Source organism: Petromyzon marinus, chromosome 38, assembly GCF_048934315.1.
Source record: "Petromyzon marinus isolate PM22_M1 ecotype Great Lakes invasive population chromosome 38, UKy_Petmar_22M1.pri1.0, whole genome shotgun sequence".
Taxonomy (NCBI): domain Eukaryota; kingdom Metazoa; phylum Chordata; class Hyperoartia; order Petromyzontiformes; family Petromyzontidae; genus Petromyzon; species Petromyzon marinus.
Genome location: NC_133704.1, coordinates 1,616,471 through 1,642,813, shown reverse-complemented (window position 1 = coordinate 1,642,813; position 26,343 = coordinate 1,616,471). Strand labels below are relative to the sequence as shown.

Genomic DNA, 26,343 nt, shown 5'->3' with positions numbered 1-26,343 from the left:
TGAACCATACAGCAAACCCATAAAAAAACAGATATACAAATACCCATTGAGATACATAGAGACCCATCGAGAACATATAGAAAGACAGAGACTCGTAGAGGTACAGAGAGAGCCAGAGAGATACATCAAAGTCAAGCCACTGCAGTACAATTGTGGCTATGCAATCCAAACTATGGACCGTGTAGTAAACCACTGTGGCCCGTGCTCCAACAGAGGAGGAGCAGCGAAACTACCCCAACTCTCTCTCTCTCCCGAAACCCTCTCGTTGTGACCGGCCAGCAGCAGACCTTGACATTGGCATCGAGGCTCCTGAACATATTCCCATATGCAAGAACAGAACATAAATTACAGCTGCTTGAATTTTGATTTAAAACTTTCGTGACTGCAGTAATTCATATTCTTAGTTCTTTCTGTAAAGTCACGTTGAAGGGAAACAATAAAATAATAAAATATATATAAAACAATAAAAAATTCTCACGACGTTTCGACCATAATACAAACGGTCGTCATCAGGTGTGTCGGTTTGCATACATTTATTTATTTTTAAACGGTGTATTTATAAAAAAAAAACGTCAGCGCCACGCGCAGCGATTTGGCAGTTTGTTTAGAAGGACGAGTCCATCTATGTTCTGAAAAGAGGAGGGGGGAGACGAAAAATTAATGTATGCTGTCTGAAAGCCACTGTAAGCGTGAACAATCAATTAAGACCTGAAATGGTTTATCAAATCTTTCCAATGATTGCTAAGCCAGAATCCATCTTCTCGGTGTAATAAATACACCGTTTAAAAATAAATAAATGTATGCAAACCGACACACCTGATGACGACCGTTTGTGTTATGGTCAAAACGTCGTGAGAATTTTTATTGTTTTATATATATTTTATTATTTTATTGTTTCCCTTCAACGTGACTTTACCGAAAGAACTAAGAATACAGCTGCTTGGTTGATCCACAGTTGGATGGCCGTGTCCCTAGGCCGTGTTGGACGTGGGGTTTGTTTGACCATACTTCGCCACGCTGGTCAGTGCAGGTTGGTGAAGGCAGAGGGCCTATAGAAAGGCTGTAACAGTGAGAAGGGCGTGGGGGGGGTTACATTCCTATGTGATGGGCAAGGAGCCCATATTGTTTTAATAATGTTTTAAAAGATTTCCACAAATAAAGTTGGACACAGTCATTACATCATCGTCATCACGTAGGCTATCGCGACCAATATCATCCATAATACACATTTATATATTTATGCGATCTAACCAAAAAACCTGGATCATCATCATGCAATGAAAGTATTGGTCAGCTGGCCGATCAATCTAGAAAATGTGAGTGCGTTTCCCTTGTATACACCTTGTGGTTTTCTTCAGAAACTCCACTTTCCTCCAACGAGACGCTCAAACAAACTCCAAAACGCAACACTGGGCAAACACAAATAAGACCCTTCCCCCACCACCCCCACCATACAACTCTTATTAACCAAATACACATTTAAAAGTAGTTTAATTTTGAGCTTTGATCAATGAAGTGCGGCTGCGAGTACGTGTCCACCTCGTAGCCCCAGGAGGAGTGGCCTTTCGTTTTGTTTTCTTTTGCACGGCCGGGGCCCTTTGCCATGTAATTTACACGCCGGCGAGCCGACGGGGCCCATTGGCGCCACGAGAACCTCCGAACAAGCCCTCGGCGCTGGCTCGTGAGCACGGCCCCCGCGTTATGGCAAGAGTGGCCCCTCGAGGGGCCGATATCCCGGCCCTTACACCGGCCCTCTTTCCCGACCGAGCGCTCGCGAGAGACGCGCGCGTGGAGTGCGAGCCGAGAGGCCGGCGCTGGGGCGAGCGAGTGTGCGTGTGAGTGTGCGTGCTCTCTGTCCCGTGGCCGCTGGACATCGCGGGACGAGTGCACACACAGCGACGCTTTCTCGAGTGATTTTCCCAGACCCTTGTGGCATGGTGGAATTTAAGAATACGTGTAGAGTGTTTGTACATACACACTGCTCCTTTCATTCATGTTGAAACTCAGCGTGGCTGTTTTATATATTTGAACAAGGCTGACACAGACATCCGAGCAGTTTGGTTTATGTACTGTTCAGGGCACTGTGCAATTGACCCGGTGTCCTGAGTTTGACTCCCTGCCACGGTTAACACCAGTGGTGATAGTTGAACAGGGCATGGTCTACCATTCGCCAAATCCACACTGACATGCCTTTGGAAGGTATTCATCCAGCAGTGCGTTGAAAAAAGGTTGTAAATTGTCCTAGAATTCAAATGTATTGTAGCCTATATTCCAAACTAAAACAGACAGAGTAATAATCACCCAAAACATATTTTCTCCATTTTCGAAATTAATATTGTTGACTGGGGTTGGCGGTTTCATGTCGCGCGTTTTTTCAGACCCCTTTAGCCACTGCTGCATGAAAGCCTCCCAATGTCTGTGCCGGTCATGGTAGTTGTCTGACCATACTTCACCACGCTGGTCCGTGTAGGTTGGTGACGGAAGTGCCAGGATCGGTGCACACATGCAGTTGTGGCTGATGTTAGCCATGGCTGTAAGTTGAACTCTGGTCGCAGGGTGCAGTGCGAAGTGTGCTAACCTCCGTGCCACCACTCCACCTACCAATTTATTTCAACAAATAGTTTTTTCTCCAATCGTTTGATATACAGTATTTTGACAACCGAGATACACATGAAATGTTACGCTAAATCAGGGGTTGGCAACCAAAATAACAAGAGCAGCCATTTTTTTCCAATTTGGCCAACAAAAATATTTCACGTGAATACGAGACGGTGGTCCTTAATAAATAACGTCACGAAGCAGTTCCTTAACGAGGCGCACGCGGCCCTGGAGCTGCAGGTCGTCGTCGCCCCCTGTGCTAAATTAACCCAAATTGAGTTTTGCTGTACGTACACGCGCATAAGTAACTATAGGTGTGCGCGCGCGCGCGAGTGTCTCCACGTACTGCAAACAAATCCATATTCTGCGCACTCTACAGGTGCAGACCAGGTGGACCGACTGGCGTTAAACCAACACCAGACCATAGCCACCTGGTAAAAATAGAAGAGAAAGGCCTCGCCTCACAGCTGTCGCTGCATGCAGTCGTATGATGTGGTTGCAAGCCTGGCGAAGAGGAAGTTATAAAGAGGCGGTTGCGGTTCAGCGGAGCAAGGGGCCGTTGCCAGGGCTCGGAGTGGTGCCGTTGTCGTGTTTGTGACCTGTACAGACTTCAGGTTGTTACTGCCGAGTGGTCAGGCGTAAAACACGAATCGGCCACCTTCTGCATGTACAGTATTTATGCTGAACTTCGTTCGCACCGTACGTAGCTAACCGTACTAATCGGAGGTATGAATACATGTTTAACTTCTTTCGCACCATACGTAGCCAACAGTGATAATCAGAGGTGCAGGGGAAGGACAACAAACTAAATACAAAAAAATAAGTTCAAAGTAAATGAGTTTTCAATCTAGCTTATTTAAAAGTGCATAGCTCCAGTGGCTTCGGCGTTGCAGACGGCCACAGAAGCGCATCTGAAAGCGTGCGATGCGATGACCGTCTTTGTTCAATGGTTAGCCAAAGGCCGCTACTGCGGGGATGACAGGAGTTCGCGTGATGGTTTATTACTCCTTGACGAGATCGCCAAAGTATTGTGGTTCATTTGTGACAAGCACTTTGTGCGTAATGAGTGCGACCTTATCATGTAAAGCATGCAAACGTTTTCCAGTACAGATAATTAATTAGATGTGCTACTCTTTGTCACTAACGATTGCCTGAATAAAAATATCCGACAGCTGTGGTTATATTTATAAGGTATACATGAGGGTTTCATTTCAGCTGGATCTGTGGTGTGTCAGCGACCCAGAATATATCTCTGCATCCGGAACACCACATCCAGTTTACTTCGTAGTTTGGCTGTGGCTACTTGTCACGTGCCTACTCCGGGCTTGTTACCAGCTACGCGGAAAATGTTCGTGTTTGTTACGGCCATACCCAGCACTGACAGTCCTGACGCAAAGACAGCTGCGCAGTGGAGCATCCCATCTATTTCAACAACAGGCGCGATATTGAGCATCATTTGGCTTCTTCATCATCATTGCCATCAGTCAAGATTAATCCACTGCTGGATGAAGGCCTTCCCAAGCTGCCACCACCTATCAGGATACTGAGATGCATCTGCAGATAAACTGGTCTCACCGCTTCATCTTATTGGTATACGTTCAAATGGACGCGTTTCATACCTCGGTTGCCACTCCGTTATTATTCTGGACAATCGTTCATCCTCCCCTCTAGCCGCAACACGTCCTGCCCTAGCCTGCTTACTTTTATTCATAGTTTGGATGATGTGGTTAACCTGCTTATGTTCTCCAATCAACGTGCTCCTCTTTTTCCCCAACAGGAACATGTTTGGTATATACCGCATACAGATGTACCATTTGTTGAACAACTTGAGCATATAAACATGATCAAAGTTTCCAACATTGCCCTGCACAATACTGTATATACAGGTAGGGTACATTCAATTATCTGCTGGGTGTCAAAGTTATTGTGGTGATCCGCAGCTCAGGGCCCCGTACAACTAACAACAGCAGTGCTGCTCGGGGCACTTTCCAGTCTCTCAATATTTAATGGGCTGTCACTTCACCGCCGGCCCTTGTGCATTTTTCTCCAATTTGCTCTTTCACAGGGGCAGCAGGGCTATTGTGGCCACACAATGACCCACTCGCCGCAAGTGTGGCACGACCGTGAATTTAAAACGGTCGCACGCCGTCCCCCGCACACCGTGTTGGCAGGCGTCACCTGGCATGTCTGTGATCATTCAGCGAGAGTGCCGACTGCCAAATGAGCAAGCTGCACTAAAACCCAAATGTCCCCTGTTGGCTCCAGCATGTTTAATTCTGCTAAGATGTGTAGATGGGAGTGGTGGCGAAGTATTTAGAGCGCTGTGCCACGAGCCCGGCAACCTGAGTTTGATTACTGACAACGGCTGACATCAGTAGCCCAGGTGGCGAGATGTTAACGACCTCACCTGGTATACAGGAGTACGTGGGTTCGATCTCGACCCTGAAGCCTAATTTGGAGTTTGCATATTCATTTTTCTCCAGGTCCTCCATTTTTTCCCTCCGCATTTAGAATCAACATTATGCGTTTAAATGTCCACGTGATAAGCCACTTCATTAAGCTATCATTTGTGGCCAGGTCGCTTCTGAAAGAGAGCTACATAGCTCAGTGGGCCTTGCCTGGTAATATAAAAAGTTTAGTCGAGTAGTACATGATATCAAAACTGGGCCCTCAACCAACACTGACTCGTGTGAAGTATGGCCAAACAACCTGCCATTAACTGACATAGCGTGGGGAAGTCTGCATCCAGCACCGGAGTAAAAGTGGTAAAAAAACACATTTTATGTTATATTAGAAATGTGTAGACATATCCACGCATCCAAATCTCTTCCACGTTTACCAGGACATGTGTATGCGAGTTGGAACGACTACAGTCGTGGGAGCTGGGCCACCTAAGAGGAACCACAAGGCGCAGAGATGGGCCACTGCTCAAGGAGAAGGCCGAGGTGGTGTGTGGAGGGAGTTGGCAAGCGCGTGCTGAAAGCATTCCCAATATTTCTACTGCGTCCACTGCCAAGGCAACTTTTAATAACTTAAGGCAGCTTACAGTAAAGGTATTTGGGCCTTGGCCAGGATTAGGGTGAACCCAAGCCATATTTTTTTAAATGACCTAAAATTATTGTACTAAAATTAGTTTTAAAATATAATTTTAAAAAATGTGTTTTAACAGTGCTTTGTCAATCCACTGAGGGATAAGGCCTGCCCACGCTGTCGGTCTTGGGGGTTTATGTGACCATACTTCACCACGCGGTGCAGCTTGGTGAAGGGGGGTCCACAGGACCAGTGATGTCAGCCGTCTTAACTCATTTAATGTTCGCGAGTATACATTTATCCAGAGCCCCTAACACGTTTCTGCACAAATAAACATCAAACTGGCTTATGAATCACTGGGGAGTTCAACCATTATTAAACGGTAAGCAGGCTAAACCAGCTCTTTAATTAAATAAGCAGCCCAATATAATCTTGATTTGAAGCTTTCGTGACTGCAGGAATCCATACTCTTTGGTTCTCTCGGTAAAGTCACGTAGGTAGAAATAAAATAAAACAAATCACGACGTTTCGATCGAAACACAAATAAATAAAAATACCGAGTACATTCTTATTTATTTTTCCGAGTACATTTTTATTTCCCCCCTCCCCCCCGTGTCCCACACTCAGCTTCCCACTTATAGCCCCGCCCACTCCCCCCCCCCCCAGCCTCACGTCCTCTTCCCCTAGCGCTCACGCCCCCCTTCCCCTACCCCCCCCTCTCTCTCCCCCCTTGCCCCTCCCCCTTTTCTCACCTATATAACCTCTTGCCACGGCAGCTCTCTCGCCTACTTCAGCATTTTCTTGCTGTGGTTGTTGCTTGTGTTGCGATCGAAACGTCGTGATTTGTTTTATTTTATTTCTACCTTCGTGACTTTACCGAAAGCCCAATACAAGTGACAGTGAAGCTCACGAAGGTCAGCCGCTCTGCTGATAAAACAAGGAAGTTTGGACTCTTTTCATCGACACGAAGCTATAGCGGCTCGCATTCAGTTTGGCGAAAGTCACAGAGGCGTGGCGTGCCAAACGAAATCTGTCTGCAGTGCAGGGCGTGTGTGCGTGTGTACGTTGCCATACGTGTGACCCGACAATAACCCTTGTGCCAAGGCAACTTTGACCAACACAACAAAATGTGTGGCTCCGGTTGGCACACCAACTCACACAATGGGTTTTTTTTTTCCACCGGAGTCAATGGACACACCAAAACACTTTCCCCATTTTACTGCAGTACAGTACATTATAAATAATTTGACTTTAATATCGTTTGTTAAAACGGCTTACTTAATGCAATCCACGAGAGATGTATTCAATGGAACTTCTATGGAATACGTTGGCAAATACACGAGACTGTGTTCTTGCTTAAGCACGTGGAGACAGATCAGTGTAAACAGAGTTTAAATACGGTCATGTTATTTTTGCTTTCGAATAAGTTGCAGGCGGTTTCTCAGACCTGAGATTAGGTCTACAAGCATTGGCACTGACCCAAGAAAACCTTGATTGTGGATAATATTGGTCGCGAAAGCCCACGTGCTAAAATAACAACGAATTACTTAAATGGCAGGTTCTATCTTGATTTGAAGCTTTCGTGACTGCAGGAATCCATACTCTTTGGTTCTTTCGGTAAAGTCATCACGTAGGTAGAAAATAAAATAATAGATCACAACGTTTCGATCGCAACACAAGCAATCTGGCCTACTTAAGCAGTTTTCTTGCTAGAGTCGTCTCATCTATTGACGATTGCTTGTTGTTGCGATGTATTCTTTTTTCTATCTACGTGACTTTACTGAAAGAACCAAAGAGTATTGCAGGTTCTGTTTGTCCACTTCAGAGTAGGCAACGTAATTTGCGTAATAATTCCACGGTGGACGCTGTGTAAAAGGGGGACTTTAAAATTGCGGTTTCGGTGAAAAACTGCATGGGTTCGTGAATTAAATTTCCGAATATCTCAACTCGATGTGAAACGCTTCCTTTGGGTATAAATCTTCCATCTATAGATGACAAATTATTCTCAAAAACATATACATGTACCTATCTGCCTGCTTGAGTAGTAAAAGACCACTATACCACCACCACCAGCACCACAGTCCTCCTCTCTTGCTACACCGGTAGAGTTACACGCGAAAACCAAATCTCTGCTGGCACAAAGCCGACAACTCTGCAAACTCTGTGCCACAGGTGACACTGCCAAGTCAGGTTAATTGATGACTGCTTACTTGGAATTACCGAAAACCCTGAGCATGCCGGACTATAAAACGGTGATAATAATCATTACTTACAGCCGTTTTGTCAACAATCCCCTGCTGGACAATTTAACGCTCTAAGGCACGCAACACTGCCGGCGGGTTGGTGAACAGCGCAGCCAGGGAAGGGGTCCACACATCGCTCGCCACTGACGTGAAGGCCGTGGACGGGTATCGAACTCAGGTGGCCGGGTACATATTGCGCTAACCACTGCGCCACCGTTCCACCCGAACTTATAATTGTAGTCATAATGTTGATAAGACAGCGGTCATGACAAGTCGCGTTACCTCGACATGATGATGGTGATGATGGTAGTGATGATGATGGTAGTGATGATGGTGGTGATGGTAGTGATGGTGATAGTGATGGTGGTGGTGATGATGGTGATGGTCGTGGTGATGGTAGTGATGATGATGGTGGTGATGATGGTGATGGTAGTGATGATGGTAGTGATGATGGTGGTGATGGTAGTGGTGATGGTGGTGGTGATGATGGTGATGGTAGTGGTGATGGTAGTGATGATGGTGATGGTAGTGATGATGATGGTGGTGATGGTAGTGACGGTGGTGATGATGGTGATGATGGTGGTGATGGTGGTGATGATGATGGTGGTGATGATGGTAGTGATAATGGTGGTAGTGATGATGGTAGTGATGATGATGGTGGTGATGGTAGTGACGGTGGTGATGATGGTGATGATGGTAGTGACGGTGGTGATGATGGTGATGATGGTGGTGATGGTGGTGATGATGATGGTGGTGATGATGGTGGTGATGATGGTAGTGATGATGGTGGTGATGGTAGTGATGGTGGTGATGGTGATGATGGTGGTGATGATGATGATGGTGATGATGGTAGTGATGATGGTGGTGATGGTAGTGATGGTGGTGATGGTAGTGATGGTGGTGATGATGATGGTGATGATGGTGTTTATGATAGGGACGGCAGGCATCTCACCACTGCCAGCGACTCGGCCCTCACCACAGACCCCGAGGGACTCACCCGCGTCTCTCCTCCTCCTCCTCGCGTTCTCCTTCATCTTCTTCACCTCCTTCAGCTTCTTCACCTCGTCATTCATCACCGTCCTCAGCTGCTTTATCTGCATCCCCTCCGCCACCTTCACCGCCTCCTCCTCCTCCTCCACCACCTCCTCTCTCAACTCCACTTCTACCTCGTCCCTCACCTTCACCTCGTCCCTCACTTCGTCTCTCACCTTCACCTCGTCCCTCGCCGCCCCTTTCCTCCTCCTCCTCATCACCGCCGCCGCCGCCTTCTTCGTCATCTTCTTGTTCACCTCGGGGTCAGAGGTCGCCGCCTGAGTGATGGCTCTCTCCATCTCGACCCGCGTTCATATTTTATTAACATTTAACCCCGCGCTTTGTTTTTATTGACATCGCTAATGCGGCCGCCGCGGCTTCAAAGCCGTCTGTCTGTTTGTTGACATTTGTTGACGCGCGTCTGTCTGTTTGTTTGTTGGTCTCCTGTCAAGTTCCGCGTGAACCCCGGCAGCGGACGCGGCTTTTGCCGTTGCCAGGGGCGACGCCGCGTCACCGCCGCGTCCCGGGGGGGGGGGGGGGGCCTAGCCCCGCTGTATCCCTCCGCGGAGCCGTGGGTGGCCCCGCCCACCGTGCGTCACAGAGCAGCAGCAGCCTTGCTGGAGGTGACCCCGTGTGACCCTTACAGAGTCCCATCACAAGGGAGAAACACAAACAAATAGACAAACATCATAGAGTGGCTTTTTTTTGGGGGGGGGGGGGGGTTGCGTAAATATATAAATGTGTCGTTAAACCCGCCACCACCCGACACAGCCAATTAGTAAGGTGTCACTTAAGCAGAACATGCCAACTCGTTATTTTTTTAAAAAATTATCTTGCTGTGGTTTTCACACCTGATGATGGTTGCTTGTGTTGCAATCGAAGCTTAGTGAGAATTGTATATTTGTATATTTTGTATTTTATTGTTTCCCTTCTACGTGACTTTACCGAAAGAACCAAGAATATTAATCCCTGCAGTCACGAAAGCTTTAAAACGAAATTTAATCCGTCACTAGTTCAGCACACCGGTGTGTTGGAGAGCCAAGCCACAACATTTACAATCTCGACTACGACGTTTCGCCAGTAATTACAACTAGCTTCATCAGGCGACAGACAAATCTGGCTGCTTACGTGACAAACCTTACTAATTGGCTGTGTCGGGTGGTGGCGGGTTTAACGACACAGGGGCCGTCCATAAATGACGTCACGCGATTTTGGACGATTTTTGACCCCCCTCCCAGGTCACACGACGTCACAAAAAGTCAGACCCCCCCCCACTCAAATATGACGTCACAAAGCTCTGCCCCCCCCCCAAAAAAAAAAACATGCTTCAAATCGCTTTAAACTATTGTCATTGTAGTAGTGCGTATTTAATGTGGCGTTGCACTCTGATGTTGTAGGAGAAAACATTTATTAAAAAGTCTATTTAATTAAGTAGAACGTGTTGTCTATATTTATTTACAGTTGCGAATTTTGATGTGACGTCACATTTCTCAAACACCCCCCCCCCCCCTTCATCACACATCGTCACAAATGTCTGACCCCCCTCCCCAGGTGCGTGACGTCATTTATGGACGGCCCCACATTCATATTTACGCTGTCGAACCCAAAAAACCCCTGTATTATGGATATTGGTCGCGAAAGCCTACGTGTTAAACCAAACAGATAAACATGTTCCTAAACAAAAACTGTTTTATGTATTAATGTTGATAATTGGTGACGATTATGCTACTTATCACGCTACTGTCTGTGATCTTGCATGCTGCTGCTTGCTTGATATGTGGATGCACACAATCATGTTGATTTTTTGTTGCCCGAATTGAAACGGCTGTACGCCGTATGGACCTGAAAACTCAATTTCCCTGCACAATAAAACGGGTAAAGTGCGTGGGGAGACATGCAGGTATGAAACTGCAGATGGGCAGAATGAGAATATTTTATTTATCCTGGAGGAATCCGATGACTTGTGAAGTTTTCTCCCCCCCCCCCCCCCCCATAGATGTCCAGTTGGGGCGGCTCAGCAACATTACAACAACGAACAGTACAGCCACACGATAGGAGTGCAAATCAAAGAAAAGTGTAATAATGTCACAAAACGGCAATTAAATTAAATAATTATAGAAGTCAGACTTATCAACCTTGGGCACGGCACCATAAACAACAACAAAACAATCCCAGACTTAGCACGGCTGGCTACATACGGTGCGAAAGAAATTCGACACACGGTAGCTAACATAACGCACAATAGTCGCTCAATAAAATGGCACATTCACATTGAATTATCGATACAGAAGTAAGGATCAGAGTTACAAATCACATTTGCAAATGCAGTTGCAATCCAGAACTAATCTTCTGCTTCAAGATATTTTTTACAGGAAGATTTGCGATGTCGAGGGAGGAAGCAAGGTTCGTCCCATCGAGGAAGGAGGTGCTTCAACCTGCAGGCGATTAATCTCATCTCTGCCCCTCCACATGAAACGATGTATTTCTATACATTCCATCATCCACACGGCCTTCTTGTAAGGGAGTGGATAAGGGGCCGTCTATAAATGACGTCACGCACCTGGGGGGGGGGGGGGTCAGACATTTGTGACGATGTGTGACGAGGTGGGGGGGGGGTTGAGAAATGTGACGTCACATAAAAATGCGCAACTTTAAATAAATATAGACAACACGTTCTACTTAATTAAATAGACTTTTTAATGTTTTCTCCTAAAACATCAGAGTGCAGCGCCACATTAAATACGCACTACAATGACAATAGTTTAAAGCGATTTTTTTTTATTTTTTTAGGGGGGGTGGGCAGAGCTTTGTGACGTCATATTTGAGGGGGGGTCTGACTTTTTGTGACGCCGTGTGACGAAGGGGGGGGGGTCAAAAATCGTCCAAAATCGCGTGACGTCATTTATGTACGGCCCCTAATCACAGCAGCATTGGTTCAACACAAGTCAAACTCGAGACCAGTTTCGACAGTCAAGTGTCTCATCAGCAGTCCGACTTGCTTTAACCATTAATGGGCTTCTCATTATGGAGCTGAACTGCACCGAATCTCTCGAAACATAAAAAAATATATTTGTTTAGCGTATTGGCTTGCTGGTCTGGAAAAACAATACTGTAGCGTGATGACAATAATATTTATAGAATATTGTAAAATAAAAATATTTCATTAGGCCTCCTTTGCCAGTACCAAAATGTAATGATAGGGTTTTTCCCCTTTTTTCTGGCAACAAAACTGAAGCCTTTTGACGAGGATTCAAGTCTGCATTAACCACAATACCTGCAGTCAAAATTCAATTTGTGGTTAATGCAGACATGAATCTTCGTAAAAAAGGTGTCAGTTTTGTTGCCAGAAAAAAGGGGAAAAACCCTATTATTATAAAAAATATATTTATTTCAGACTCAATGCTGCTGCTAGACTAAAAATCATCGCCGAGATGCATAATGGAGTTCTTCTTTAAACGGTGTATTGTGCGGTGCAAAAGAAGTTCAACATCATACAATAATGGTTCATTGTATAATGATGGTTGAACGAAAGGCGCCTTGAATGAAATAAATGTTGGTTGTGTTTGCTCTCATTAAGAGGTGCACACACAAAACTGAGTACACAGGGCACCCGTGTGCCATGCACTGCATGTGTTGTTGATACGGGTTGTAACGATTACATTTGGATTCATTGTCACAATTCCCTTGCGGGGCGTCCAAGTATGTTTTTGTTTATGTTTTGGTGAATGGTAGCGGCCTCTAGCGCCTGCAAGGGATCACGTGAAGCCACGTTAAATACACAATAACACGAAGATTCTCGACGTCTCTGGCCTCTGTGTGTGCTGTAAAGGGCCCTTATCCAAAACGTCGCCTATTATATATTTTATCAGACCATAGCGTTATTTAGGAACGTTGTTGAGTTACCTTGTTACAAACGAATATATTCCATGCGTTTGTCGTTATGCATTATCATAGAGGTCAATTCATCGTCCACGCATCGTTATCGTCCCTACTTGTTTATGTTTGTCAATCCACTGCTGGATGAAGGCCTCCCCACGCCCTGTCGTTCATACGGGTTGTTTGGCCATACCTCACCACCCTGCTAAAAGCGGGTTGATGGAAGGGGGCCCAGGACCGGTTCAGATATCACTCGCCACTGACGTGAGCCGGGGTCGATCATCGAACGTAGCCGGATTCACGGCGCAGTGCGCTATGGAGCTGCACCCCGCAAGTGGTATGTTATATAATACAAAACATTGGGCATGCAAGATTTACCCACTCTATGGAATGTACCCTAATTGAACCCCGCTTTAACCAGGTTACGAAAGATTTCAACGATATTGGTCATATATGCACGAGAGTGTTTGTAGCTATATCAAGTGTGACTGGTGTACAGTATAGCTTACTGAGATTTCTTGTTCACACCACTGCTGGCAGAAGAGCCTCCAGGACGCAGGGCTCTCGAGAACTCCGCGAGAAGGTACAGTATTTGGCCTACTCTTCCACGATGGCCAGACGTCTTGGAAGAAAGAAAACACAGGACTGTACATGGTAGTACATATGCAGTAACGCCCAATTAATTGACCCCAAAATTGTTTTATTTTGCATATTCATTCATGTTTTAAATAAACCTTACTTTTAAAAAGAAATCAGTTTCAGATCATTAAACGGGGCTCACAAGACATCTGGACCACCATGTACATGCATGGGAGTTCTCAGATCTCGAAAGCTCAACGTGTTTGAGCCTGGGTTTGTCCTTGTACCGGGTGACCGCCTGGGCTTGCCAAGTGTTGTAGGCTGCGCGGGGCCCCGAGATGACGAAGGAGATGAGAGTTGCTGTCACCCCCTGGCATGCCTGATGGGTTTTCTCCGGTTGGCTCCCCATACGCCACTTGCTAATGGCATTGAGAGGAGACATGGGGGTGGGGTGGGGGGTAATAATAATACCGCACATCGGACGAGACCATTGTGCTCCTCGTTTTCTGTCAGCGTGGGAACTGACACAATCTGGAATCCTAACCCAGAATTAATAATAACACCGTGGGCCAAATTTGAATGATTTCACGCAGTTTCTTATATACACAGTGGACGTCACGTGTATTGTATACATTAAAGCACATATAGGTTATGCGGAGATTCAAGCCTTTTGCGCGATCTTCTTTACAAAGAGTGGAATGCGTAACGATACGATCCGCCTATTTTCCTATAATGTACACTGCCCTTTATTTCTATCAACAAAACCCGTCACTTGCGTGTTTAAGATTGTATAAAATCTTTGACTTGGCTATTTTAATTTAGAATCCAATCATGATGTGAATCCAATCAGAATCGGGGCCGCAATGCACATACAGAGCCGGTCCCGATGCAAGGCAGTGGGGCGTTTAAATGTCAGAATGGACTCACCCACCTCACGCGCGATTGGGTTTTCCTTAAAAGGACGTAGGCATCAGCTGTTAGAATTATTAACCATCATCACGAGCACTGCCTTCGCAGCCGTGGTCTACGAGCCATAAGCAGCGTTATACTACGGTTTGTATGCGTGGTTGGGACAATGTGTCCGCGGATGAGTTAAAAAAAAGGGACACGTGCAGGAGATGAGCGGCGTGGCTGCTGGACTTTGCGCATTTTTTTTGTCTTGCTTGAACCCGACGATCCAATTCGCGCATAAACAGGCGCTCCCATCCAGCGAGACACGGGGGGAATGGCAGAAGACCGCTGCCACGGTGAGTCGAGTTTGCCGACGTTTCGCTCCGCGTTGTGTGGCGTCCTTGCTGCAGATTTGTGTAAAGGCGAGCTGATGGCCGCATCTGCAGTGCACGTTCGTCCTCGTGTGTTCCACTGGTGCAGTGCGTTTGTATCCTTCGTGCAGGGACAAGCAGCCATTTAAAATGTACGTACTGGATGTGCATGCCACACGCCGCGGGGGATGTATTATTGCACTGCTACATGCACGAGTCTTTTGAGATGTATGTTTTTCGAATGACTATGCAGCATTTCTTTAGTGCATATGCTTTGGAATTCGTACATCATCAGCCATGACCGCTGCTGGATAAAGGCTCTCCCCCGAACCATCGCCATCTCTCGCGATCCTGAGATGAAACATTCCACTTAGCGTATGTTATCGCTCCATCTCCCCGGTTTGACGCATCCTCTCGGCCTTCATATACACACACATTAATTATATTAATATTTTCACGTGTGCTATCATGTATGTGTTTTCCAGTGGGAAATTATCCATTGATAAATGTTTCCGTTATATCTTTCCGATATAATGTTATGTCATTGGGATAATAAAATTGATATTCTAAACATGTACAGTATATGTATATAAAAAAATGGCACGCATATATATACGGCTGTGTACATTATTAATATACACTCGCTCCACTAACTACACTTTATATACGTATGAACGCACACAATAGCCTCTCTTTCGCTCGTCACACGTACTGGCCTGGACACAATCACGTAACCTAATGTCACTCCAAACGCAATTAGAAAAACACAACACCGCATTGCAGCGTGTTTGAACCAATGGCTGGTTCAACTATACCCTTCGTGCAATGAATATATACATCATATTGCTCAACTGGAAGAGATACGCATTTTTGTTCCTTCCCCAAAGCAACATTTAAAAAAAAAATGAAATATTCAAAAGCACAGCACACTCCCAAGAGCACAACTGGACAAAAGACGCAAACACAAAACACTGCATTCACTCACGAATTGTGTCCGTGTAACGATGTAAGACGCAGAGCTGGCGAGTGCACGAGTAGGTTACTGAAGGGGGCAAGCAGGTCCATTGTCACAATCGTCTGCTAATAGACGGTATGAATACAATGAGCGGGTTCATAACATATCATTATCCATGACATTAAAACATTTGACATAAGGGGCCGTCCATAAATGACGTCACGCGATTTCGGACTTTTTTGACCCCCCCCCCCCCCATTGTCACACAGCGTCACAAAAAGTCAGCCCCCCCCTCTCAAATATGACGTCACAAAGCTCTGCCCCACCCCACCCCCAAAAATACAACATGCTTCAAATCGCTTTAAACTATTGTCATTGTAGTGCGTAATTAATGTGCCGCTGCACTCTGATATTGTAGGAGAAAACATTTATTAAAAAGTCTATTTAATTAAGTAGAACGTGTTTATATTTAAAGTTGTGCATTTTGATGTGACGTCACATTTCTCAAACCCCCCCCCCCCTCGTCACACATCGTCACAAATGTCTGACCCCCCCCCCCCCCCAGGTGCGTGACGTCATTTATGGACGGCCCCTAAGAGCCGGGGGCTTATGGGACCCCGGGGTCCCATAAGCCCCCGGCTCTCACATAAACTGCGTTGCGACGTCATTGTATGTCTGTTGAAGGCGAGCGATCCGGCAATGTATTCCTCTCGACGAGCTCTACACGATGCACTTATCATAATGTCAAAGTTGTCTTTGTGACTATGGCAATTTTGGCAACGACGGGTGCTTGAAGAACGAGAGGATTGATTTCTGGTGGGTGGCGGCGTTTATGTGCGCGGTGGGACGGAGTCCCCAAAAATAAAATAATTACGATTTTGACTTCCGTTTATTCGGGACCCCGGGGTCCCGCCATAAGGTTCAATTATTTATTTCACCTATTACCTAATCGGGGAAAGGGGAGAAATATGGGGATGAGGAGTTGATGGAGGCGGCAAATCGTACATGGAAGTCGGTCTTTGATCCCTATAGAGGGGATCCTAAGGTAAGGCTCCCTTGTTAAAGCTAAGGTTAGCTTCCCATACCTTGATCATCTTTGATCCGTATAGGAGGGATTCCAACGTAAGTTGGAGTGTTTGGTCCCTGTAGGAGGGGATCTAAGGTAAGGGGCCGTCCATAAATGACGTCACGCATCGAGTGGGGGGGGGAGGTCAGACTTGTGACGATGTGTGACGAGGGGGGGTTTGAGAAATGTGACGTCACATCAAAATGCGCAACTTTAAATAAATATTAATTAAATAGCATTGTTATAACACACATTTTGATACATTTTCATTAACTATTTGATTATTTAAAATTACTAAGGTCACCTTTTATTTATTCCATGAAGGAGCATTTTGCTTCTCCATGGGAGAATGAAGAAGCATACATTTTGTAAATGTTTTGAATGAATGTTATTAAACACTTTGATTCTAATGATTCTACCAGGGATTTTCATTCTGTGGAATGAATGTGATTGTTATAATTGTACTTTCCATTTTGCTTCGTTATACTACAAAGTTTCAAGTATTTTTTTATATTTATAACTTTTATTATTTTATAATTATAAGAGAATTTCCATATATTCTGAACATCTGCATTATTAGACGTTGAATATTTTCAAGTGAAATTTATGCTAAATGTCAGCTTTCCAACGCCTCCTTTTTAATGTTTTCTCATACATCAGAGTGAAGCGCCACATTAAATATGCTCTACAATGACAATAGTTTCAAGTGATTTGAAGCATGTTTTATTTTCAAAATGCAAAAAAAATTTGGGGGGGGGGGGCAGAGCTTTGTGACGTCATATTTGAGGGGGGGGTCTGACTTTTTGTTACGCGGTGTGACGAGGGGGGGGGGGTAAAAAATTGGCCAAAATCGCGTGACGTCATTTATGGATGGCCCCTAAGGCTCCTCCTATACCTTGACAAACATCCATCCCTCTTAGTTTAACACAAAGATGCGCTAAGGCGGTCTGCATGGCCAACAAAGCTCCACGTGTTTACATGATGCGCTGTTTGCATTTACTTTCACAAGACTGTTGTTAGGTCATCTGTAACCCAACGCCGGGATGGATGTTGGCGGGTCGAGGTAGTGATTGTGGGAAAATTGAGGTGACGCCCACTGCACAGGGCTGGGCCATAAGACACTTTCGCCTCTCTCTATCCACCATCATATATCTGTATATGTTTATATGACCTGCCTATGAGTACCTTACAATAGATCTCATCATCTTCCTATGTGCAGTAGGGGTTATATTTGACGTGAAAATATGAATTACATAATTGCCTAACCGCGTTGCTTTGTGTCCTGCCGAAGCCTACGTTTATATATAGTCCATGGGCCCAGACCAAAAAAGTAACTTATTGGTACCACCTGAGGTGGCAAAGTCTAGTAATGATTTTTGTAATCCTCCAGTGTGTTGGACATATTCTGATATAACCTTTGCTGAATAACAGACGTCCGGAATGATGAAATGGGCATTATTACTGAAAACTACCTCGACCAAAGCCAGTTAGGTCACAAACTGGTCGTTATTGTATTCTTGGTTCTTTCGGTAAAGTCACGTAGAAGGGAAACAATAAAATAATAAAAATGAGAATTTTATTGTTTTATATTTGTATTTTTTTTATTTTATTGTTTCCCTTCTACGTGACTTTACCGAAAGAACCAAGAATATGAATCCCTGCAGTCACGAAAGCTTTAAACCAAAACTTAGTCTTTATTGGTTTAAATACACAATGAAAACACAGGATAATAAGGAATACCATAGTGAGGTAAGGAACTACATGAATGTTATAAACATTGACATTCGCATATACTTAGTCAATGATACATGTAATCCCATATATCGTTAGTGATGGGTATATGTGAAGGTTACATTATTCTTATCCAGAATGACCACACTGCATCAATGTATACTACTACCACAGTAATACCATCAGAATCACCACTCTGTCACTCATCAAACTGCTCGTCGATCTCATCTGACTCCACGAATTCAAAGTTAGGTTCTGGATCATCCTGCAGTTGTTGGTTACTGCAGGTCTGTAACCTGCACGTCTGTGCATGTCAGTCCATTTGACAGGCACGTACAGCTTGGCATTTTGCATGAACACACACTTGCATGGCAGCAGTTCCAAGACTCCATCTGGTGCGGGTGGGGAGCACATCCAGTAAATGACCAGCTTGCTATCATCGTCTGTCCATCCATACTCAGGGCTTGGCACCACAGGGTTAGCCTGCAGACAGCACTTACAGATTGCTGCCTGATAGTTGGCTCATCGAACATGCGTGAAGAGACAGTCTCTACATGGTGGCAGCTGGCTGGACTCGACTTCTCCCCTTTTGGTGCAGAAGAGCTGGTAGCGCAGTTCGTTCACCTCACCAGTGCTGCTGTTAGCAGCGTACATGCGGCAGGTGAACTGCTCAATTTTCTGGAACAGCTCATCACTCACATTTCACGACTGCAGCCGATCTCTCCGGTGCTGCTGTGGTGATCCACTTTACTCCAGTGACCCGGGTGCTGCTGCCGGGTCCACTTTACTCCAGTGACCCGGGTGCTGCTGCGGGGTCCACTTTCTGCCCCGCCTCCCCCCCTTCTCTCTCCCCCCCTGCAGCCGATCTCTCAGATCTCTCCAAGTGCTGCCTCGGGGTCCACTTTCTGCCCTGCCCCCCCCTCGCCCCCCACCTCCTCTCTCCCCCCCTACTGCCGAGGCCTATATAACCTCGTGCCACGACAGATCTCTCGCCCACTTCAGCAGTTTTTTCTTGCTGTGGTTGTCCCACCTGATGACGATTGCTTGTGTTGCGATCTAAACGTCGTGGTCTATTATTTTTCTACCTACGTGACTTTACCGAAAGAACCAAAGAGTATGGTATCATGCTCTTTGTTCCGTTTACCATTATGTACTTGGAGCGGTAAAAAATGTACAACAAAATAAATAATAACTATTGTATTTAGATTTTATATGGAAGTAAACGCCTGTCTTCTGTCTAGCTGAGTGGATCTGTATTTCTGGTGCTGGACTCAGTCTTGCAAGCCTGAGTTAATTTCCTGCTCTTGGATAAGAAGTCAACAGTGAATGTCCCCTTGGACGTAGACTTGGGCCCCACCAACACTGCCTCAGGCCCACCAATGGAGGTAAATGTCACGCATTTCTTGTTTGAACAGGAAGACAAGATGACATTGCCTTGACCTAGAAAAGCATCTAAGTCCTCTGCCCAATGGCATGTCCTCGGTTCAAACTCCTTTTTTTCCCATCACATTCTTGAGCATCTTTACTTCACCTGTACGCCTCCACCACCTTCAAATTGTCAAGCAGCATCTTTCTCTTTCTGCCTCTGTATGCGTTTACGTGTTGTACTGCGTAATGTTCAGAATGTCCGACATTTCACTCCACGTGCAGGGAGCCAATTCATAAACCTCTATTGAGCTGAGGGACTGAACTCCTGAAGAAGTTCTCAGCACATGAAGTGAAATGCTAGATATGCCAAACAACACAAAACACAAGCTGAAAACACGAGTGTTCTAATCAGTATACTCTCCAACTGAACCTGCTGAAAAACTTAATTACTCTTCCTCATTAAACTAAAGAACCTGTAACAAAACCTTGCATACATGCATGATTTCCTCACGGGTGACTCTGTGTAGGAGGTGTCCTGGAGCCCTGGGAGCCAGCATCCAGGGCTCGGCTGGAGAGAGCCAAGGAGGCTCTACAGGCCGAGCAGCACGCGCACAGCCAGAGGCTCGGCCTCCTGCACTCGGAGATAGCACAGCTACAACGTCACTGCGCTGGTACTGGGGGCACCCCACCGCCGTTCGCTTCTCCACAGTGATAGTCGCTAAACGCTGTGAGAAACAGGGGCTGGATCTGTATAAAAATCCTGCAAATCCAGGAAATCGTGATAACATTCGGTATTGTGATTTCTGTCGCAAATTTTAGTGTCACAATAAAAGTCACCATGGAAATTTCTAGGCATGTAAATATCCTCTTATGGCTGACGATGTTTCCACTACGAGTTTCCACCCTAAACGCATAATTCCCTGGTGCTCCTTGCTGCGATGGTATCTTCAAGTGTATAAAATGTATCAATAATTTTTGTAAGTCGCTGCTGTAAGAATGTGTATGTGTAGTATATTTCATTGATAAAATTATAATTGGGTCATAGGGAAAGCAGAGGACAAAGGAGAATTAAATAATGAAAACATGACATGTAGTTGTATTGTATATTGTATCTATCATAAATGTATGAACGTAGGATATTATCCAACTGTGAATAGATTGATTGGTAATGATGGTGAGATTGATAATAAATTAAGTGTTTTTGGTTAAAACTGTTGCAGATTTGACTTTTGAAGTTGTGATGAAGACAGCCCCCAGTGAAGGTGAGATAATTTTTTTCACACATCTTCAATAGGAAAGAACATCTGTGAAAAAGAGCTTCAAAGCTCATCGGACTCCTCCAGTGTAAATAAATATTGTGATTCTGTGTAAAGTGCTTCAACAAAGGTGACCTTCAAATCACGGGGAGGCAATCAATAAATCCACCCACACACTTCCAGTTTGCTGATAGGCATTCAGACTGCAAATGACTTCACTTTAACGCAATGCAGACTTTACGATCTAATGTCGTACTACAGTCTGCAGCACATGATATGGCGGAGGACGAGAATGGTGATGGAGTGGCAGCCAGGGGAAGGACCGCATCCGAGAGGACGACTAACTTTGGAGATAGTGACGAGATTAATTCGTGTGCTGGAGACGAATGGATTGTCACATCGAGGAACCAGTAAGAGATAGAAGAACATGGCTGACCATTATTGATAAAATCGTGGTGCAGCAGTAGCAAGTGGTTAGTGTACTGCAATGTGGAGAATCCTCAGCCATGGCTCATGTAAATTGAATATCTGAACTAATCCCACGCAACCCCATCATCAACGTGAATTGACCAGCATAACGAAATTTGGTAAAATAACCACCATTGTCTGAAAGTGTGGGGTGGCCTTCATCCAGCAATGGATTTACAAAGGGCTGTTTATTATTATTGATGAAATCGCCTCAAATATGTTGCAAATACAATAAAATAGTGAATGAACTCGAACTTTTAAAACATGTTTATTACAATATATGCTTAACAAATTGTCAACAGTGTTTATTAACAATACCAAACCACAAACAGCATAAACAAAAACAAAACACGGTGTATAACAGGTAAATGAATCACAACTTGCAACAAACGTACTCCAGTAAAACAGTCTTTGATTAGGGTTGGCTAATTTTTATCAAGTGTGGCCCTTCCTGGAATAAAAGTGCCTTTTTCATAAACCCTGTTCAGGAGTGGAGTAGGAATCTAGAATTAATCGTAATAATAGTTCTGTAACGTTATAGTAATCCAGCTTTAAATTTCCAGTAGTAGCTGCAGCAAAAAAATAAATGTAGGTCAACAGAGACAAATACAGATAAATACTGGGTCAATGGAATGGGCATAAACGCACCAACTACAAGAAAAACACTACACATTTTTTTTTACTTGTGTCACATCACACAGGAGAGCTCTGGAGCAAGGATGAAAAGAGTGTGGATGAGGCACTGGAGAGGAGTGTTTGGGAGCTGGAGGCTCAGCTCAGGGATAAAGAACAAGAGAAGCAGGAGCTCACCGAGCAGATCGACCAAACGCTGGTAGTCATAGCGGCGCTGGAGGGCGGCATGAGGGGCCAGGAGCGCGAGTATCTGGAGGAGATAAAGCAGAAGAGCCACAGGATGCACGTCATGGCTCACGAATTGGAGCAACAGCGCAGCACCATAGCCCACCTAACGACCCAGCTGCATCACGTCAGGGGCAGGCTCTCCAGCGGCAAGGGCTACCCCCCGCCCAAGGCGGACAGCGCGACAGGTCGGGGAGCTTCGCCCGCGGCCGTACGAGGGCCCCCCGCCGGGAAGGACCATGGCGACCGGCGGCAAAGCAGCATCGTGAGGCAGTCGTACATCTCGCCCAAGTACAGTGTGCGCAGCGCGGCTGTACGCTCCATGAGTCTCGACAGCCTCACGGATATGCCCGACCCTGGACTCTTCCTCAGCCCTGTGCTGGACTCCTGGGTGTCCCCCAGGGTGGTGGGCAACCCCTGCCTCTACCTGTACGACATGCCTGACCCCTCCGCCTTCCTGCCGTGCCAGGACACGGGCATCCACGGCTGCGGTAGCCAAATGCCACGAGAGCGTGTGCTTAATGATAAAGAATGCAACAATGCGGTGTGTCTTTCCCAGACAGGGTTGGACGATGCTCAGAGCCAAACAGCAGGACTCGTTCGGCTATCTCAGACGTTACCAAACGTACCAACACCTAAAGTGACCTGTTTGAAGCAGGGCAAGAAGACAAAGGCTTTATGACCACAATCTACACTTTAATAGTATTAACATTTTAACTGTAACAATTGGATGCAGTGAAGCATTGTTTTTTTTACAGTTAAATATAATTTAATGAATAGTTAAAGATAACTGGTGGGAAAAATTAAGAAACCATCCCTTCTAGACATAGATGTGTGAAGAGTAATTATTGATTACGGTAAAATATTTTCCCCACTGGTTACACGTGCATTTGCTTACGGTTACACGGAGACAATCTCATTGGCAGTGCTAACAAAATACTAGCCAAGTCAGAACATGGTATTTTAATATTATATATTGGGCATAGGCACATGCACAGATATCTATCAACTGAATGCCCTCAAATTACAAAACAACAGCAAACGTGCACTGCTAAGTGCTGAATTTACAAATTAATAATTGAAATCTCTTCCCCGTAAAACATTGCTGAGTCTGCAAGACTCTTAATAAGGTCCTGTATGCGATGTTAGCCCAATTTATTAGAACTATGGTGACTTCCAGAAATAATTGAGGGCATTTATATAAGACACCACATAATGCCCTAAATTTAACCCGGTAAGACTCAGGAGATTGTCAGGAGGGGGCTATATTGGGATGTTTGGCCAATTCCATTCATTAATGTTTGGCTTCATGCGAGTGGAAATTGAACTACCCAAAGAAAACCTACGCATATGAGGGGGTAAAACTTGAAGTTCTATACAGATTCAAGAATCAGTTTCTCTCCTGCCATTTTATGGCTACCTTGCATCACGAACAAAGCATCGACAAATACAACAATCATGGCACTGAGCCTGGACAGTGGCATTTAGTGGGGATCTTTGTTAGTGGGGATCTTTGTTGCTAACAGCAAGATCTTCTTTACTGAAGGCTTGGCTAGCCAAAGTAATTCAGATTTGTATTTTTCTCACAGCGGCAGAAAAAATATACTCGCTGGGGTTTCTTTTCCATAATAAACTTTGCTGAACACTGTAGGCTTTTTGTGGACACGTTTTAACGATTTATTGGAGATCGGGAATGGAACGTTAGTGTTCATAGGCAAGCAGCAAATGTGCGGTGCCTGATGGTTGGCTATGCCCACGATACCGTGGAACGTTAATAATGCATTAGCAACTGGGTTTTTACACAACAACCATAAGCACATAATGTAATACATGGCTTGGTAAATGTAATACCATAGTTCGTTTCTGCAGCTGTGATTGTTACACACATATAAACATTTATAATGGGCTTGTATACAATATGAAATGTTTTCGATGTAAAAAATAACGAAGATGAATATGTACTGTATGACAGTAAGCTATAATTCTCAGCATGCAAGATATTTTTCTCATACTGCTGGTGTAGATTTTCACATCTTTTTGCGCAAATCTTTTTTCAGACCTTTCCCACTGGTTTTCTTCGCTCTAGTTGCCTCCCTACCATCATCCCCCTTCGCTCTACCTCTCAATTATTGATCACGCTTCACGTGCATAGAAAAGTGAATGTTTTCTAGCAGTGGATATGCGCACTTAAATATTCACATCTCCACAAAGAGGCCTGGAATAGACCATAGGGGGTGGAGGGGGGCTGATTCCCCTCTACTTGGTAGGGGACAAACAAAAGACTTAGCCACCTCGACTAAAATTGTATCTGGTTAGGGAAGTACTGTAGTTGCCAATTGGCTACCTTTAACAGTAAATGGTCCATATCAACGCATTAATTTACTGTTAAAAGAACATCTAATGCGCTATACATAACTTATGTTAACAGTATCACTCATTGGAGAGACACTGTGGCTGAGGGATGGTGAACTTAAAGAGTACAATGTAATCTGAGGCAGAACGTGTCTCCTGTTTGTGCTCAGTTCTCTTCTGCAACCAGACTACAGGAATATGATTTTATATAGCGTTACAATGCAAGAGCATCTAAACAGCGTACTATATGCAGTTGAAACTATTTATTAAGTATATTATAACAAAAATGCAAACCTAATTTTAAAATATATTGGCTATTTGATGGTACAGTGTATCATGCGTGTATAACGTTTGAGATGTAGTCTGCATTTAGGCACTAAATACATTCAAATTGTAATTGGAGCCACTGTGTCCTGACCCCTCCGCTACAGCACCTTTACGCAGCAGATGCCGACTTTTTTCCCTTCCATCATGGTTTCGCCCAACTCCCATGTCTCCCTCCCATCCCCCCAATTTGCTCCACCATTTAGCACCCCCCCCCCCCCCACTTGTGAAGGTTGTAGCACTGCCAATGCCATAAAGTACAGTATTTATTCGAATCTAAAAATACATGACCACAGCAGACATAAGACAGCAGCCCCTCACCCCAACCCACGAAGATGGGTCTCCATGACCTCACGGGGCCTACGCCCTTGCACTGGCTTGGAAGAAACTACAGCTCCGCGCTGCACTAAGTGTAATGCGGTCTCCATGACACGTGTCTCGTATGCGATGTAGGCAAGATTATTCAAGGTTGGGCCGAGCTGCACTGTGCATTAGTGCCTTTTACAAGAGGAATGACCTTTCTGGAGCCAGACATGCTGGTCTGTGTGCTTGTGAGCTAGGACATGAATCTTGACATGCGTGCTTGTGCGCTGAATATTCTGCACACATCAACATCATCGTCATCTTTAGCCATGTGCATGGCGCCAAGTCAAATAAATATTTAAGATTGACTCCAGCTTACTTTGTTGACAAGATGTGACAGGGAGTTTATTTAATTGACATTGAGGTAAATGTCTTAATTATAATGAAATATAAAGCATCCTGATGGATTGTGCTATTTATCATATACATTACATGCCTAATTATAGCCTAAGTGAGCATAGTGTTTAACATATATGCATGTGTGCAACTCATTGTTTGAATTGTTAAGTGTTTTTAAAGTTTATTTACCAATGTGTTTCTTACTGCTGTAGGTAAATAGTAATGTGATTGTTTTTGCCTCAAGGACAAATTCATCTGGCACTGCGTATGGCTGATGCTCCTCGGGTTGGTTAGTGGACAAAAAATACAATCAGTACAAGCAGAATAAACGATATTTTCTAAGGAATGTTCCGGTAAGAAAAAGGTAATCAAAAAACCCTGCTAAATGCAAAGTTGTATCAATAACTTTAACAAAAAAAATCAGTATTTCTATTTCATGGGCACTTTAAATTGATTTGGTAGATCTGCGTCAAATGTTCGAGTTTCGCAAAGTATAGCAACAAGTTGATAATATGTAGTTATTATTTTCACTGTTTTAACCCATACATTTAAATAAATTACATTTCTTATTGCACTTGCTCTGCGGAACATTATAGCATATGGCTCACTATGCAAAGAGATTAAATAAAATTCATATTACTCA

The 26,343-nt window shown here is 44.7% G+C and overlaps 3 protein-coding genes across 5 annotated transcripts in view; 1 reads left to right on the top strand and 2 right to left on the bottom strand.

Annotated features, from left to right (window-relative positions):
• Positions 1-16,083, bottom strand: part of LOC116950279 (uncharacterized) — a 22,362-nt gene extending 6,279 nt beyond the window's left edge. The window contains exons 1-4 of one of the 2 annotated variants that reach the window (XM_032967964.2): positions 15,606-16,083; positions 13,646-13,777; positions 13,289-13,401; positions 8,869-9,542 (exon numbers count right to left, since the gene is read on the bottom strand). In XM_032967964.2, coding sequence (XP_032823855.1) covers positions 8,869-9,202 — 334 coding nt within the window. In that variant the 5' untranslated portion in view covers positions 9,203-9,542; positions 13,289-13,401; positions 13,646-13,777; positions 15,606-16,083. Of the gene's footprint in view, positions 1-8,868; positions 9,543-13,288; positions 13,778-15,605 lie in introns of both variants that reach the window. The other variant, XM_032967963.2, reaches the window with a different exon arrangement.
• Positions 14,286-26,343, top strand: LOC116950277 (coiled-coil domain-containing 92B-like). Of its 2 annotated transcripts, none has more exons than XM_032967961.2 (4): positions 14,286-14,605; positions 20,268-20,411; positions 20,961-21,002; positions 22,166-26,343. In XM_032967961.2, the coding sequence occupies exons 1-4, from the start codon at positions 14,584-14,586 to the stop codon at positions 23,002-23,004; spliced, it is 1,047 nt and encodes a 348-aa protein (XP_032823852.1). In that variant the 5' UTR covers positions 14,286-14,583; the 3' UTR covers positions 23,005-26,343. The 2 variants fall into 2 exon arrangements, with proteins under 2 accessions (XP_032823852.1, XP_032823853.1); XM_032967962.2 differs by lacking the exon at positions 14,286-14,605 and adding an exon at positions 14,618-14,772.
• Positions 21,717-26,343, bottom strand: part of LOC116950280 (dynein axonemal heavy chain 10-like) — an 88,211-nt gene continuing 83,584 nt past the window's right edge. Inside the window, exon 79 of the mRNA XM_076072488.1 lies at positions 21,717-22,347. The gene's annotated coding sequence lies outside the window, so the exon portion shown is untranslated. The remainder of the gene's footprint in view (positions 22,348-26,343) is intronic.

Excerpts from the sequence above, each read along its gene's own strand:
- LOC116950277 (XM_032967961.2), top strand. The coding sequence starts at position 14,584 with ATGGCAGAAGACCGCTGCCACG. Across the intron at positions 14,606-20,267 it reads GGCAGAAGACCGCTGCCACG|GAGGTGTCCTGGAGCCCTGG; the intron begins GTGAGTCGAGTT and ends GACTCTGTGTAG. Across the intron at positions 21,003-22,165 it reads GAAGACAGCCCCCAGTGAAG|GAGAGCTCTGGAGCAAGGAT; the intron begins GTGAGATAATTT and ends CACATCACACAG.